Genomic DNA, 15,084 nt, shown 5'->3' with positions numbered 1-15,084 from the left:
TTTGGATAAAAGAGATGCAAGATAATTGCATACCGAAGGACTAGTTGTGCAATTTCCAACAAAATGACTTTGGTATCCGCTAAACATGTTTACTAAGATACAATTGATTTTATGTATCTCAACACAATAGGACAAGAATGAATAACAAAATCCTTAGAGTATGTCATATGATCATTAAATGTGCACAAAAATATGACACTACAAATCTGATAAGCCTCAAGACATAACACAAGGTTATATACTCCCACTAATCCTTAATATACCAAATTAGTATTAGAATAGAGTCAACTAGTATTGAAATACTCTAATGATAGTAGGATCATAATGATATATCAAAAGTTTACTTGAGATGATACAATAATTCCATGATAATATGTGAAACAAGCCAAAAATAGGTACATCAGCTAGTCATGCAAAAAATTTAGTTTATCATGCGAAAAAATGACATCGACGATCACATGTGAAGATAATGTTACATGTATTCCTCAATCTAAAGAAGGATACATAAATGAGATAGAACAAATCATATTTTATCAAAGTTCTTTTTCACTCATGATCTCCAAAAGAATGATGATATAAATGTTCAACAAGTTTGTTCGAGTAAGAATTTAGAAGATTTCTTTACAAAATCATTATCAAGAAAGACTTTTGAGCAACCAACTCACAAGATTGGATTCCATAATCTTATAGATGAAATGTCTGCATGAAAGGGAAAATCAATATGTTTTGCACTCTTTTTCCTTTTGCTATGGTTGTGTCCCATTGGGTTTTCTTGGCAAGGTTTTTAACGAGGTAGATGACCACGTATTGAAGGATGATATATTTTTTTTCTTTCATTAGGTTTTTATCGCCATTACCATTGTCATTGTTACTACCACCACTAATGTTACCGTCATTGTCATTGTCACCACGACAACAATACCACCACCAACATTACTACTACCACTATCAATGACACCACCATCGCCACCAACATAACTAACATTACTACCACCACTACTAATACTACCTCTGTGACTATTGTCACCACCACCACCACACCACCACTTACTGCCACCACCACCATCACTGACACCACCATTGCCACCAACATAATTGACATTATTGCCACTATTACTAATATTACCTCTGTGACTACCGTCACTAACACTACCACCAATGTTGCTACCATTGGCTACCACCACTAACATCGCTACCAAACACCACATTGTCAATGCCATCACTATTTGTATTGTTACCACCACCAATGCCACCTCCACCACCACCACTAATATCTCTATTGGTGTCGCTGTTGCAGACATTACCACTATCACCATTGTCATCATCACCACATAAAAAATATTCTTAAACTAATTTTAGTATCATATGAAACTTTTAAAGTAAATTTATTTAAAAATATTCATATTTTTAAAACTGGTTTGAATATTTTTTTAAAACTTAACTAAAAATGGATTATTATTTTTAAAAATATCGAAACTAAAAATTAAAAACCACTCCAAATAAACCCTTGAGATAGTGAAAATTTGGATAAGTCCTTGCATTACACGAGGTAAACACACTAGTTTTATCTTATCATACTTTGAAATTATCCTACTCTCATGTCTTTGTTCATGTTATTAAATACCAAATTCTTTCACGTGAGGTGTCACTGCTCATTTCCCAACTCGATATAAGTGAGCTGCGAGCCCAGCTTCGACAATAAGAAATCCTTTTGGGCTCATTCCCTTCCACGCCAACGACATCTAAAATCAAAACAACAAGAAAGAAAGAAAGAAAGAAAGAAAGAAAAGAAAAGGAAAAGAAAACCCTCTCTGCCCGCCAAACGCAATTTCCCCCATTAAGAAAAAAAAAACCTTTCGCACACTCTCTCCTCCGAAATGGCAGAACCATCTCCTCCTCCGCCGCTGGCACCACCGCCACCGCCACAGTCGACTCCACCTCGTCCTCAGCCGGCCGACAGCGTCCGTGTTCGGTGTGCCGGCTGCCGCATGATCCTGACTGTGGCCCCCGGCCTCACCGAATTCGCGTGCCCTACCTGCCGAATGCCGCAGATGCTTCCACCGGAGCTCATGCCAAAGGCGGCGGTGGCCAACGTGGCGGCAGCACCGCTTCCTCCGACATCCGCTCCGCCATCGCAGCCGTCGCAAGCACCGGCGCATGGCATTGATCCCACTAAGATCCAGCTTCCCTGCGCCTCGTGCAAGGCCATCCTCAACGTCCCTCACGGCCTCCCCCGCTTCGCTTGCCCTCAGTGCGGGGTTGACCTCGCCGTCGATGTCTCCAAGGTTAAGCAGTTCTTTCCCGCGCCGCTGCTGCCAGAAGAAGTTAATGAGGTTTGCCTCCGTTCCTTTCTCTACTGAATTGAATTTCAGTCACTGTGAGGTGGGGAAGGGAAATTGAGCCTGGTTCTCTGTGTAGTGTGATTTTAGGTTACGGTATGGTTTCTGTTTGTACTTTAGTTCGTTTTGATAGATGTGAAGACATAAAGTGCGGTTGTATTTGTGGTTGATATTATAATTTCTGTGTAGTGTGATTTTAGGTTACTATGGGATTTCTATGTGTACTTTAGTTTGTCTTGATTGATATTGATGACATACAAAAGTGTTTGTGACGGTGGTTGATATTATAGTGTTACTGTGCAGTGTGGTTTTAGGTTACATTTGGATTCCTTTGCACGTTGATTCACCTTGATTGATACTTGGGGACATATATAAGTGTGATTGTGAAGGTGATTGATATTATAATGTTCCTGTGCTGTGTGATTTTAGGTTACATGGGATTTCTATGTGTACTTTAGTTCGTATTGATTGCTATTGGGGGCATAAAATAGAAAGTGTGACAGTGATGGTGGTTGATATTATAATGTAGCTACTTGCTAGCATGGATGAACGAGGATTATGAAGAGGAGGCTTTGCCCACAGACTTGGTTTGGTTGATAATGGGATTCTGTTGACTTTAGTTTTGTCTTGATTTATATGGAGTATGTACAATAAGGTGTGATGCTAGTTAAAATGGTAATGCTGCTTATGAATTGAATAAGCATTATAAATTGGAAATAGAATGTGCTTGATAGTTAGTTAAGTGGGTGTATCATTTCTTGATTGATGTGAAGGATGAACAGTGATTCATGATGGTAGTTGATATGATAATTTTGCTGATGAAGATGAACAGCCATTATGAAAAGGAAGTAGAGTATGCTTGATGAGGTAAAGCTGTTAGCAAGGATGAATGTGCATTTCAAAGAGGAAGCAGAATGTGCTTGATCATGCTTAATAGTTGATAAGGTGAGGATGTTAGTATGTATGAACAGGCATTACAAAATGGAAGTAGTACATGCTTGATGGTTGATAAAGTAAAGATGTTAATAAGGATGAACAAGTATTACAAAGAGGAAGTAGGATGTGTTATTTTGGGTGAGTTTGTTTAAACTTAAAAAAGGTAACTTTAAAATAAGTGATTCTTACATAAGCACTTTTTTAAGCAGATAAGATTTGCTTCTTAAAATATGCAGAAAATTGCTTTTTTTTTAAGTAGAAGGAGTTTAGACAAACACACTAAAAAATATAAAGCTGCTTATTTTATTAAAATAAACACTTATTTCAACAAATAAGTTTAAACAAACTGACCCTTTATTTCTGTCTCACAAAAAAGTGGTTTGTTAATGAGAAGTGGGAAGTAATTTTGTTGGGAATGAGTTGAGTTGTTAAGGTACGTATTGTGTCCTTCTGTGATTCTATGTTGTTGGGTTTATTGCCTCTTTGGTCCATTTCATGCACAGAATCTTGTCGTTCTTTAAGGTTGGAGATGTTTAGTGTTAGTAGTGCCTTGGTGGGTGCAGAACTGATATTAATAGAAGTTTCGTGCATTGTAGACTTGGAACTAGAGTTATTCCACAAAGAAGTAATATTGTTTAAGGGTATTGAAAACTTACAATTATATAGCTGTCAGTCTGAAGCAATCAACGATTCATTTGACTAAACCATCCTTATTGGTCTTTTATTGGTTATCATTTGGATGGAAGGATTTGTAGGTTAAACAAAGGATGGATTAATTTTATTGTTTTGATTAATATTCTCCTTATTTGAAGATATTTTAAATAAGGAGGATCATTTTTATTATGATGGTATGAATGCATGTTGATATGAATTTATGATAATAAAAGGGACATGCCGTTCATTTTTCAATGAACTAGAGTTAGAAGCTGTATTTTTCAATGATGATGACCGAGGAAGGGGAAGGGATTAGATAGATTTACCATTTCCTATTTTTGTGAGGTTCTTTATTATATTGGTTTCTCTTAGACAGGAATTTCTTTCAAGGTGTTCTATGCCTAACAATGGCAAGATTAACAATGATATTATAGGTAAGGTAGAGAGATGAGAGAGAGTAAGAGAGAGAAACCGAGAGAGAGAAACACAGACAAACAGAGAGAGAGTGAGAGAAGCCAGAGAGATAGAGAGAGAAGCCAGAGAGAGAGTGAGAGAAGCCAGAGAGAGAGTGAGAGACAGGGGAGGGAGCGCTTGATCGACACAGTGAGACACACAAGACGCTCCCGAGGGAGACACCTAGAGAGAGGGCGAAGAGGAGGTGCAAGGAACTGCAGCTATGTACGTGGAAGATATAGCACCCAAGGGCGAAGCGCAGAGAGGGGACCTGGGGATCTTGATGACGAATACATGGCCTTAGTCAACGATGGAGAATGGGTTGAGGTAACCCGTGGGCGGAACAAAAACAAGTTGCTTAATAGGACACATCCACATCCTATAAACCAACACAGAGCCACCATAAAGGGCTCATGGAGGGACAAGGCTGACGTTACAACGTTTTACTTCTCTAGATTTCCCACATGGGTAAATGAGAAGGACCTTTGGCAGACATTCCAAAGATGGGGTAAAGTTTGGGAGGTCTTTATTCCCAAATACAAAAACAGAGAAGGGCAGAGATTCGGTTTTGTTCGGTATAAGGATGTTCGTGATGTAGAGAGGCTGGAACGAAAACTTGATAACAGCATCTTCTTCGGAAGGACGAAAATGTTCGTTAACCAGCCCAAGTTCCAAAGGAGTAAGGAGGCCTCACAGAAACAAAAGACTAACGCTGGAAATGGTAACTTACGAGTGGAGGGTAGAGGTAGCCAAGGCGGTTCGAAGGTGATTGCTAGTGGTGGAAGAGTCCGATCGTACGCTGAGGTGGTGAAACAGCTCTCGCCGGGGAAGACCAAACAGTGCCACCAGAAGCCAGAATCTTTCCACCCCACACACGATGTACAGAGGCCGGTGGTACTCGAGTCTTCTAAGTTGTAGAGTGAATGGTTACGGAATGCGTGGGTCGGCCGTCTAAAGAATATTGGCATGTTCGAAAGGCTAGACGTTGAGCTTAAATGGGTTTTAGATACCGAGGTGACCCCATGCTATTGGGGTGATGATTGGGTCATCCTCCATAATATGCAAGACTCCAAGGCCACACAGCTGATTCAGGAGGAGAGGACGAAAGGATCGTCACCGTTCCTGGACCTTCAGAAATGGTCCCAGGACATCCGTCCGACATATAGGCTGACATGGGTGATCTTGTGGGGTCTGCCACCGTTGGTGTGGGAGCAGGAATCCATGGGAAAAGTGTTGGCGGAAGTGGGAGAACTGGTGGAAGTTGACGACATGGTAGAGCAGAGACGGCGGGTTGATGTGGCTAGGATCCTTGTCAGGACGCATAGGCCGTCGGGGATACAGTCGGCAATAACGGCAATCGTTGATGGAGTTCCTCACGTCCTTCACGTGGTTGAGGACATGTCTGGTCTGGGTGCTTGGCCGAATATGAAGACGGCGACCAGTGGGCTACCGCCTTCCCCGTTTTCCACGGAGCCAAACAGCCCTGCCTTTGACGACGCTGTTAACTATGACGATGACAGTCCGTTCGCGCTTGCCGGCGACAGTCCCGACAACCTTGATGGTCCTTCCTCCGACGGGCGCCACCGTTCCTCCATCCGAACTCGTCGTGACCACTGGGTAAAAACCATTGGTCGACGCTGCTTGGACCGGATTTTCAGCGAACCAGATGACGTGGCTTCCCTGCCCATTGACAGCAAGATTTTGAATCCTCTAGCCGTTGATCCTGCCGTGTCAACTGAACCTAGTGTGGGTCAAAAGCTGCTAAAGAGGACTGCATTTAATGAATTACCGAATTTGGAAAGACATGAAAATAACCAATATCGGGAGGCCCAACAAGGAAAGCTCCATAAGGATATTCCTGAAGATACAGACCGATGTGCAGGGAGAGCTCAGAATACCCCAATGCTGGTTCAAGAAAATGTCCCACCTCCCCTTGACCAGTCCCATTTTAAGAATCACACGCCCCCACATAGTACACGTGTGGATGAGGGGGGGGGGGGATTTGGGCCTCTTTTCTCAAGGCCCAACCTCAGCTCCTGCTAATAAATTTTATGTTAGGAGGAAACAGCTTTTGGGACATAGTGGACAGGTCCCATCTAATGTAAAACCAGCAGTGGACACCTTGGCTCCTAAAGAGGGTTTAAAAAGCAATTCCTCTGATATTACCACTGGGCAACTGGGCTCACACTCCTTGGAAACACAATATGCTTTAGTAAAACAAATGGGCCTTACTCATGAAGATGATAGCTCCAGGGTTCGACAGATGATGCTAGACATGGATAACAGGGACAACAAGGTTGCAGCTGAGATGGGAATTAATTTGAATTCATCATGATTATTCTCTCTTATAATTCTAGAGGGTTGGACAGGGGGATCAAGTGGACTGCCATTAAAAGGCTTAATTTGAAGCATAAGGTGGACCTAGTGTGTATCCAAGAAACTAAGAAGGAGTCTGTTGATAAGTTAATTTGCCAATCTATATGGGGAGATTCTTCTGTGTCCTGGGATTTCGTTCCTTCTGTTCAAGCTTCAGGTGGGTTGCTGTGCATGTGGAATAACTCTCACTTTCAGGTGGAGAGGAGGATTAAAGGTGGGAGTTTTATAATGCTGGAAGGAAAGTGGGTTGAAGAGGACCAGTGGATTCAAATTGTTAATATTTATGCACCGTGTGATTTAGCTGGGAAGAGGACCTTGTGGAATGAATTGAGGCATCTTAAGGCTGCCAATCCCACTGGTCTGTGGTGCTTCCTAGGGGATTTTAATTCTGTCCGGAGCCAGGAGGAGAGAATAAGCCTATCCCAGAGGAGTGTGGTCTCTGCTGACAGTTCAGAATTCAATGATTGGATTTCTGAGCTGGATCTTCATGATATTAGATGCCTTGGAAGCAATTTTACTTGGTTTAGGCCGAATGGCAGTGCCAAGAGTAGGTTGGACAGATTCTTGGTGTCTGATCAGTGGTTATCCTTGTGGCCTGACACTTCCCAACATGTCCTCCACAGAGATTACTCTGATCATTGCCCAATTATTTTGAAGACAAAGATGGTGAACTGGGGCCCTAAACCCTTTCGGGTAATGGACTGCTGGCTTACTCACAAAGGATATCAAGCTATGATTAAAGAGGCTTGGAATTCAGATATGCAGGGTGGTTGGGGGGGAATAGCCCTTAAAAATAAGCTGAGGAATCTGAGACATGCCATAAAACAATGGTGTAAAGACCAGGGGGATATCAAAGCCTCCAAGATTCAGTCTCTTAAGCAGAAGTTAAGTGATCTGGAGAATCAAGATGCTCATAGAGCTCTATCCGATAGTGAAGCTTTAACCAAGAAAACCTTGCAACAAGAGCTGTGGGATATTTCAATTGCTTATGAGTCCTTGTTGAGGCAGAAATCTAGGGCTAAGTGGATTAAGGAGGGTGACAGAAATTCAGCTTACTTCCATAGGGATATAAATTTCAGAAGAAGCTCAAATGCTTTCCATGGTATCCTTATGGATGGTACTTGGATCTAGCAACCTGACCTTGTCAAGAATGCAGTGGTTAATTTCTTCATTGAGAGGTTCACTGAACAGAATTATCTAAGACCTGTTCTAGATGGGGTTTCTTTTCCTTCCATTGATCAACACCAAAGAGAGGGGCTGACTGCACCTTTTTCTGACAAAGAAATTAAGGATGCTGTTTGGGGCTGTGCTGGTGACAAGTGTCCGGGTCCGGATGGGTTCAACTTTAATTTTATTAAGGAGTTCTGGGAATTATTGCAGCCTGATGTTAGAAGATTTGTGCAGGAATTCCACACTCATGGATCTTTCCCTAGAGGCAGCAATGCATCTTTTGTGGCCCTTATACCCAAGATTACTCAACCACAATCTCTAAATGAGTACAGGCCTATATCCCTTATTGGATGCATGTATAAAATAATAGCCAAGCTCCTCGGAAACAGGCTGAGGGTAGTGATACCTACAGTGATAGATGAAAGACAGTCAGCCTTCATCAAGAGTAGACACATTCTCCATGGTATTATGATTCTCAATGAAGTGGTGGATGAAGCTTTTCACAGAAAAAAGCCTGCTATGATCTTTAAAGTGGACTTTGAAAAAGCTTATGACTCAGTTTCTTGGTCTTTCTTGGACTATATGTTGAAGAGATTGGGTTTTTGCCTTAAATGGAGAAATTGGATTTCAGTTTGCCTTAAATCAGCCACCATCTCAGTTTTAATTAATGGAAGCCCCACAAAGGAGTTTGTCCCTTCTAGAGGCTTGCGGCAAGGGGATCCTCTTGCACCTTTGCTTTTTAACATAGTGGCTGAGGGGCTTACAGGTATGATGAGAGAGGCCCTTAACAGAGATTTATATAGAAGCTTCTTGGTTGGGAAGCAAAACCTCCCTATAAACATCTTGCAATATGCAGATGACACTGTTTTTGTTGGTGAAGCTTTGTGGGAGAATGTTGTAGTCTTGAAATCTTTGTTGAGAGGGTTTGAAATGGCCTCAGGTCTGAAGATTAATTTTGCCAAGAGCCAATTTGGGGTGGTGGGGGTTCAGCCTAATTGGATTCAGGAAGCTGCCCTATTCCTAAATTGTAGACAGATGGAAATGCCTTTTAATTATTTGGGCATGCCTATAGGAATTAAATCTTCCAGCAGGGTTGTTTGGGAGCCTCTGATTTCTAAATTTGAAGCCAAACTCACCAAGTGGAACCAGAAGAATCTATCTATGGGTGCTAAGGTCACTCTCATAAAGTCTGTTCTCAATGCTCTGCCCATTTACCTTCTATCCTTTTTCAAGATCCCTCAAAGGATAGTTGATAGGTTGGTGTCTCTTCAGAGGAACTTCATGTGGGGGGGAAATCAGCACCAAAAGAGAGTTTCTTGGGTAAAATGGGATGTCATCTGCCTTCCAAAGAGTGAGAGGGGTTTGGGGATTAAAGATCTAGCCAAATTCAATGCTGCCTTGAGGGGGAAATGGATCTGGGACCTAGCTGTCAACCAGAATCAACTTTGGGCTAGAGTTCTTCATTCCAAATACGGTGGTTGGTCAGACTTGTAGACTGGAAGGGACAAAGGGTGGCACTCTTATTGGTGGAAGGACCTTAGAAGGCTTTACCATCAGCCTGACTTCAAACCTATTCGGCAGAATATGAGATGGAAGGTTGGATGTGGGGATCAAATCAGATTTTGGCAAGATACTTGGCTGAGGGAGGACTGCAATCTTCAGCAGAAATTTAGTCCCCTCTTCAACATCAGTAGACAACAGAACTTTCCTATTTCTCATATGGGAAAGTTTTCTAATAACTTGTGGAGCTGGGACTTCAAGTGGAGAAGGAGACTTTTCGACCATGAATATGAGATGGCAGTTGCATTCATGGAAGAAATATCTGATATTTCTATCCAGCATCAGGTTCAGGATAAGCTGATTTGGAAAGCTGATGTTAGTGGTGTCTATTCTACTAAATCAGCCTACAGCTTGTTGATGCCTCCTAGCAATCCTCTTCCTAGCAGGAGGAATTTCCAGATCCTGTGGCATTTGAAAATTCCCCCAAGATCTGCGGTTTTTTCTTGGAGATTGTTTTGGGATAGACTTCCAACTAGGGGCAACCTGTCCAAAAGAAATATCCCTATTCAGGATACTATGTGCCCTCTTTGTGGATGTCAGCAAGAGGAGGCTGGACACCTTTTCTTTAATTGCAGTATGACTAAGGGGCTTTGGTGGGAATCTATGGGTTGGATTCAGGCTATAGGACCTTTCTCAGCTGATCCTGTCAACCATTTCATCCAATTTTGTGAAGGTTTTGGTGTAGATCGAAATTCTAGTAGATATCTTAGTAGGAGGGCCGGGTGGTGGATTGCTTTATCTATCACAATCTGGCAGCATAGGAATTCTTTGCTGTTTCATGATACTCCTTTTCAACCTCAGAAGGTGATGGATGATGCTTTAATCCTAGCCTGGTCGTGGTTAAAATATGGAGAGAAAGGTTTCAATACAACATTTAACCATTGGTCTGCTAATCTTATGATGGCCTTTGGTTAAATTCTGTCTAGTTGTATTGGGGTCCTTTGTTGGGTTTGTTGGGTGCTTTTACTTTTTGGAAGGTCACACTTTTGTGCTTTGTATCAACCTTCAGTACCTCTGGTACTGTTTCAGCTTTAATATTAATATATATATATTTTTGCCTTCCAAAAAAAAATTTTAAATAAGGAGGAATAGAAATAACTCCAACAAAATTCCAGCAGGGTTGTACAACATACTAAGAACCAATTAATTTAGTCTCTGTCCGTATCAGAGGAAAAGAGACAATGAGAGAGAGAGAGAGAGTAGACAGAGAGAGAGTGAGAGACAGGGGGGGGGGGAGAGAACGAGAGACAGTGAGAGAAACACAGGGCGACCCCGAGGGAGACACCTGGAGAGAGAGCGACGAGGACGTGTAAGGAGTTGGAGCAATGAACGTGGAGGGTACAATATACAAAGGCGAAGTGCAGAGAAAGGAGCTGTGGATCACGAGGACGACAACAGATCCTTAGTCAACGATGGAGACTGGGTTGAGGTAACCCGTAGGAGGAACAAAACTACGACGACCAGTAGGGTGCAACCAAGACCAACAAACCAACATCGAGCTAATAGAACTGTCTCATGGAGGAACAAGGCTGATATCACAACTTTTTACTTCTCTAGATTCCCCACATGGGTAAATGAGAAGGACCTGTGGCAGACCTTCCAAAGATGGGGTAAGGTCTGGGAGGTTTTTATCCCCAAACATAAAAACAGAGAAAGGCAAAGATTCGGTTTTGTCAGGTATAAGGATGTTGACGATGTAGTGGGGCTGGAAAGAAAACTAGATAACAACATTTTCTTTGGAAGGATGAAAATGTTTGTTAACCAGCCCAAGTTCGAAAGGAGTAAGGAGGCCATAAGGAAACAAAATGTTAACATTAAGGCTAATAATGCCAACTTACAAGCTGAGGTTAGACATAGCCAAGGAGGTTCGAAAACGAATGTTAACGGTGGAAGACTTAGATTGTACGCCGAGGTGGTTAAAGCGCTTTTGCCGGGAACGACTATTCTTTGTCACCAGAAGCCAGAATCTCCCCAGCTCTCACAGGACGTGCAGAGATCAGTGGTCCTCGATACAACCAGGGTGCAAAACGAATGGATACGGAATGCATGGGTGGGACGGCTAAAAAATATCGGCATGTTCGAAAGGCTAGACGACGAACTCAAATGGGTAATAGATACTGATGTTACCCCATGTTATTGGGGTGATGATTGGGTCATCCTCCATAACTTGCAAGATTCTAAGGCCACGCAGATTATACATGAGGAGAGGACGAACAGATCCACACCGCTCCATGGAAACCTTCAGAAATGGTCCCAGGACATCCGTCCGACACATAGGCTGCGTGGATCTGTTCGTCCACAAACAGATAAAGGGGAAGGGAGTGCTAATAACCAAAAACAGCAAGCCCAACATGGAAACCTTTTTGTGGATATTCCTGCAGGTGCAGTCCGAGATGCAGGAGGAGAGCAGCACAAGCCAATTTCGAATCAAGAAAGTTTGCCAACTCCCTTTGACCAGCCTCATAATAGGAATCATACACCCCCAGGCAAACCTATTATATGCGTGGATGAGGGGGGGGATTTGGGCCTCAGACCTCAAGGCCCAATCTCAGCTCCTGCTACTAGATACTATGTTAGAAGAAAAGAGCTCCTGGGGCACAGAGGACAGGCCCTATCTAATGAAGAACCAGCTGTGGACCTCGTGGCTCCTAAAGAGGTTCCAAATAGAAAACCCCAAGATAATAATCCTGGGCAACCCAGCCCTCATACCCTGGAAAACCAATATGCCTTAGTAAAACAAATGGGCCTGACCCATGAAGAGGATAGCTTGAATGTTCGACAGATGATGTTAGACATGGAAGACAGAGATAACAAGGCTGCAGCTGAGATGGGAATTAAATTGGCTCCATCATGATTATTCTCTCCTATAATTCTAGAGGTTTGGGTAGGGGGATTTAGTGGGCTGCCATCAGGAGGCTTAATATGAAGCATAAGGTGGACCTTGTGTGTATTCAAGAAACAAAAAAGGAGTCTTTTGATAAGCTCATCTGCCAATCTATGTGGGGAGATTCTTATGTGTCTTGGGATTTTGTTCCTTCAATTCAAGCATCTGGTGGGTTGTTGTGCATGTGGAATAACTCACATTTTCAGGTGGAGAGGAGGGTTAAAGGTAGAAGTTTTATAATGCAGGAAGGGAAGTGGGTAAAAGAGAATCAGTGGATTCGAATTGTTAATGTTTATGCACCTTGTGACTTAGCTGGGAAAAGGATCTTGTGGGATGATTTGAGGCAACTCAAGGCTTCTAACCCTACTGGTTTATGGTGCTTTCTTGGGGATTTCAATACTACCAGGAGCCAGGAGGAGAGAATTAGCTTATCTCAGAGGAGTGTTGTCACCTCATATACCGCAGATTTCAATGACTGGATATCTGAGATGGAACTCCATGATATTAGATGCCTTGGCAGCAATTTTACTTGGTTTAGGCCCAATGGCAGTGCCAAGAGTAGGCTGGACAGATTCTTGGTGTCTGACCAGTGGTTATCCTTGTGGCCTGATACTTCCCAACATGTCCTTCAAAGAGATTATTCTGATCATTGTCCAATCATTTTGAAGACAAGGCTGGTGGACTGGGGCCCTAAACCTTTTCGGGTTGTGGACTGGTGGCTTAATCATAAAGGGTATCACTCTATGATCAAACATGCTTGGAATACAGATCTGCAGGGTGGTTGGGGGGGAATTGCCCTTAAAAACAAGTTGAGGAACTTGAGATATTCTATAAAACAATGGTGTAAAGACCAGGGGGACATTAAAGCTTCCAAGATTCAGAACCTCAAGCAGAAATTATGTGATTTGGAGAATCAAGCTTCTCATAGACTTCTATCTGATAGTGAAGTTATAACCAAGAGAGCTTTGCAACAAGAGCTGTGGGATATTTCAAATGCTTATGAATCCTTGTTGAGGCAGAAATCTAGGGCTAAGTGGATCAAGGAGGGTGACAGAAATACAGCTTATTTCCACAAGGTGATAAATTTCAGAAGAAGCTCAAATGCAGTGCATGGTATTCTCATTGATGGTACTTGGGTCCAGCAGCCTGACCTTGTTAAGAATGCAGTGGTTAACTTCTTTCTTGAGAGGTTCACTGAACAAAATCCCTATAAACCTACTTTGGATGGGGTCTCCTTTCCCTCTATTGACCAATATCAAAGAGAGGGGCTGACTGCCCCCTTTTTTGACAAAGAGATCAAGGATGCTGTTTGGAGCTGTGCTGGAGATAAATGCCCGGGTCCAGATGGCTTCAATTTTAATTTTATTAAGGAGTTTGGGGAATTGTTGCAACCTGATTTTAGAAGATTTGTGGATGAATTCTATACTCATGGCACTTTTCCTAGAGGCAGCAATGCATCTTTTGTGGCTCTTATTCCTAAGATTACTCAACCACAGTCATTAAATGACTACAGGTCCATATCTCTCATTAGTTGCATGTATAAAATAATAGCCAAGCTCTTAGGAAACAGGCTGAGGGTGGTGTTATCCGGATTAATAGATGAAAGGCAGTCAGCCTTCATCAAGAATAGGCATATTCTCCATGGAATTCTGATTCTAAATGAAGTGGTGGATGAAGCTATTCAAAGAAAAAAGCCTGCTATGATTTTTAAAGTGGATTTTGAAAAAGCCTACGATTTAGTATCTTGGTCTTTTTTGGATTACATGTTGATGAGATTAGGTTTCTGCCTTAAATGGAGAAAGTGGATTTCTGTCTGTCTTCACTCAGCTACCATTTCAGTCTTAGTTAATGGGAGCCCCACAAAAGAGTTTGTCCCTTCTAGAGGTTTGAGGCATGGGGATCCTCTAGCTCCTTTGCTCTTTTAACATAGTGGCTGAGGGTCTTACTGGTATGATGAGAGAGGCCCTTAACAGAGACCTCTACAGAAGTTTCTTGGTTGGGAAGCAAAACCTACCTATAAATATCCTGTAATATGCAGACGACACAGTTTTTGTTGGTGAGGCCTCGTGGGAGAATGTTGTAGTCTTGAAGTCCATGCTGAGAGGCTTTGAAATGGCCTCGGGACTGAAGATTAAATTTGCCAAAAGCCAAATTGGGGTGGTTGGGGTTCAGGCCAATTGGATTCAGGAAGCAACCCAATTTCTGAATTGTAGACAGATGGACATTCCTTTCCATTATTTGGGTATGCCTATTGGAATTTAATCTTCAAGCAGGGTTGTTTGGGAGCCTTTGATTTCTAAGTTTGAAGCTAAGCTTTCCAAGTGGAACCAGAAGAATCTATCAATGGGTGCCAAGGTCACATTGATAAAGTCTGTTCTCAATGCTCTCCCCATTTATCTTCTATCTTTCTTCAAGATTCCCCAAAGAATAGTTGATAAGCTGGTGTCTCTTCAAAGGAATTTCATGTGGGGGGGAAACCAACACCACAAGAGAATTTCTTGGGTAAAATGGGATGTGATCTGCCTTCCAAAGAATGAGGGGGGTTTGGGGATCAAAGATCTAGCCAAATTCAATGCAGCCCTGAGGGGGAGATGGATTTGGGACCTAGCTGCCAACCACAATCAGTTTTGGGCTAGAGTTCTAATATCCAAATATGGAGGCTGGGCAGACCTGCAGAGTGGCAGAGATAAAGTTTGGCACTCTCAATGGTGG

General features: G+C 42.4%; 1 protein-coding gene across 3 annotated transcripts in view; it reads left to right on the top strand.

The window, feature by feature from the left end:
• The first annotated feature begins 1,650 nt into the window (after positions 1-1,650).
• Positions 1,651-15,084, top strand: part of LOC100804594 (protein FORGETTER 1) — a 72,418-nt gene continuing 58,984 nt past the window's right edge. The window contains exon 1 of one of the 3 annotated variants that reach the window (XR_001389523.3): positions 1,651-2,333. Coding sequence is in view for 1 of the 3 variants with exons in the window: in XM_006585657.4 (XP_006585720.1) it covers positions 1,878-2,333 (456 nt within the window). In the remaining 2 variants the exon portion in view is untranslated. Of the gene's footprint in view, positions 2,334-2,361; positions 3,285-15,084 lie in introns of those variants that run through there. The other 2 variants (XM_006585657.4, XM_014779206.3) reach the window with 2 other exon arrangements.

The sequence above is a fragment of the Glycine max genome, chromosome 8 (genome assembly GCF_000004515.6).
Source record: "Glycine max cultivar Williams 82 chromosome 8, Glycine_max_v4.0, whole genome shotgun sequence".
Lineage (NCBI taxonomy): Eukaryota > Viridiplantae > Streptophyta > Magnoliopsida > Fabales > Fabaceae > Glycine > Glycine max.
The sequence above is the reverse complement of the archived record's forward strand: the minus strand, read 5'-3'. Positions and strand labels throughout refer to the sequence as shown.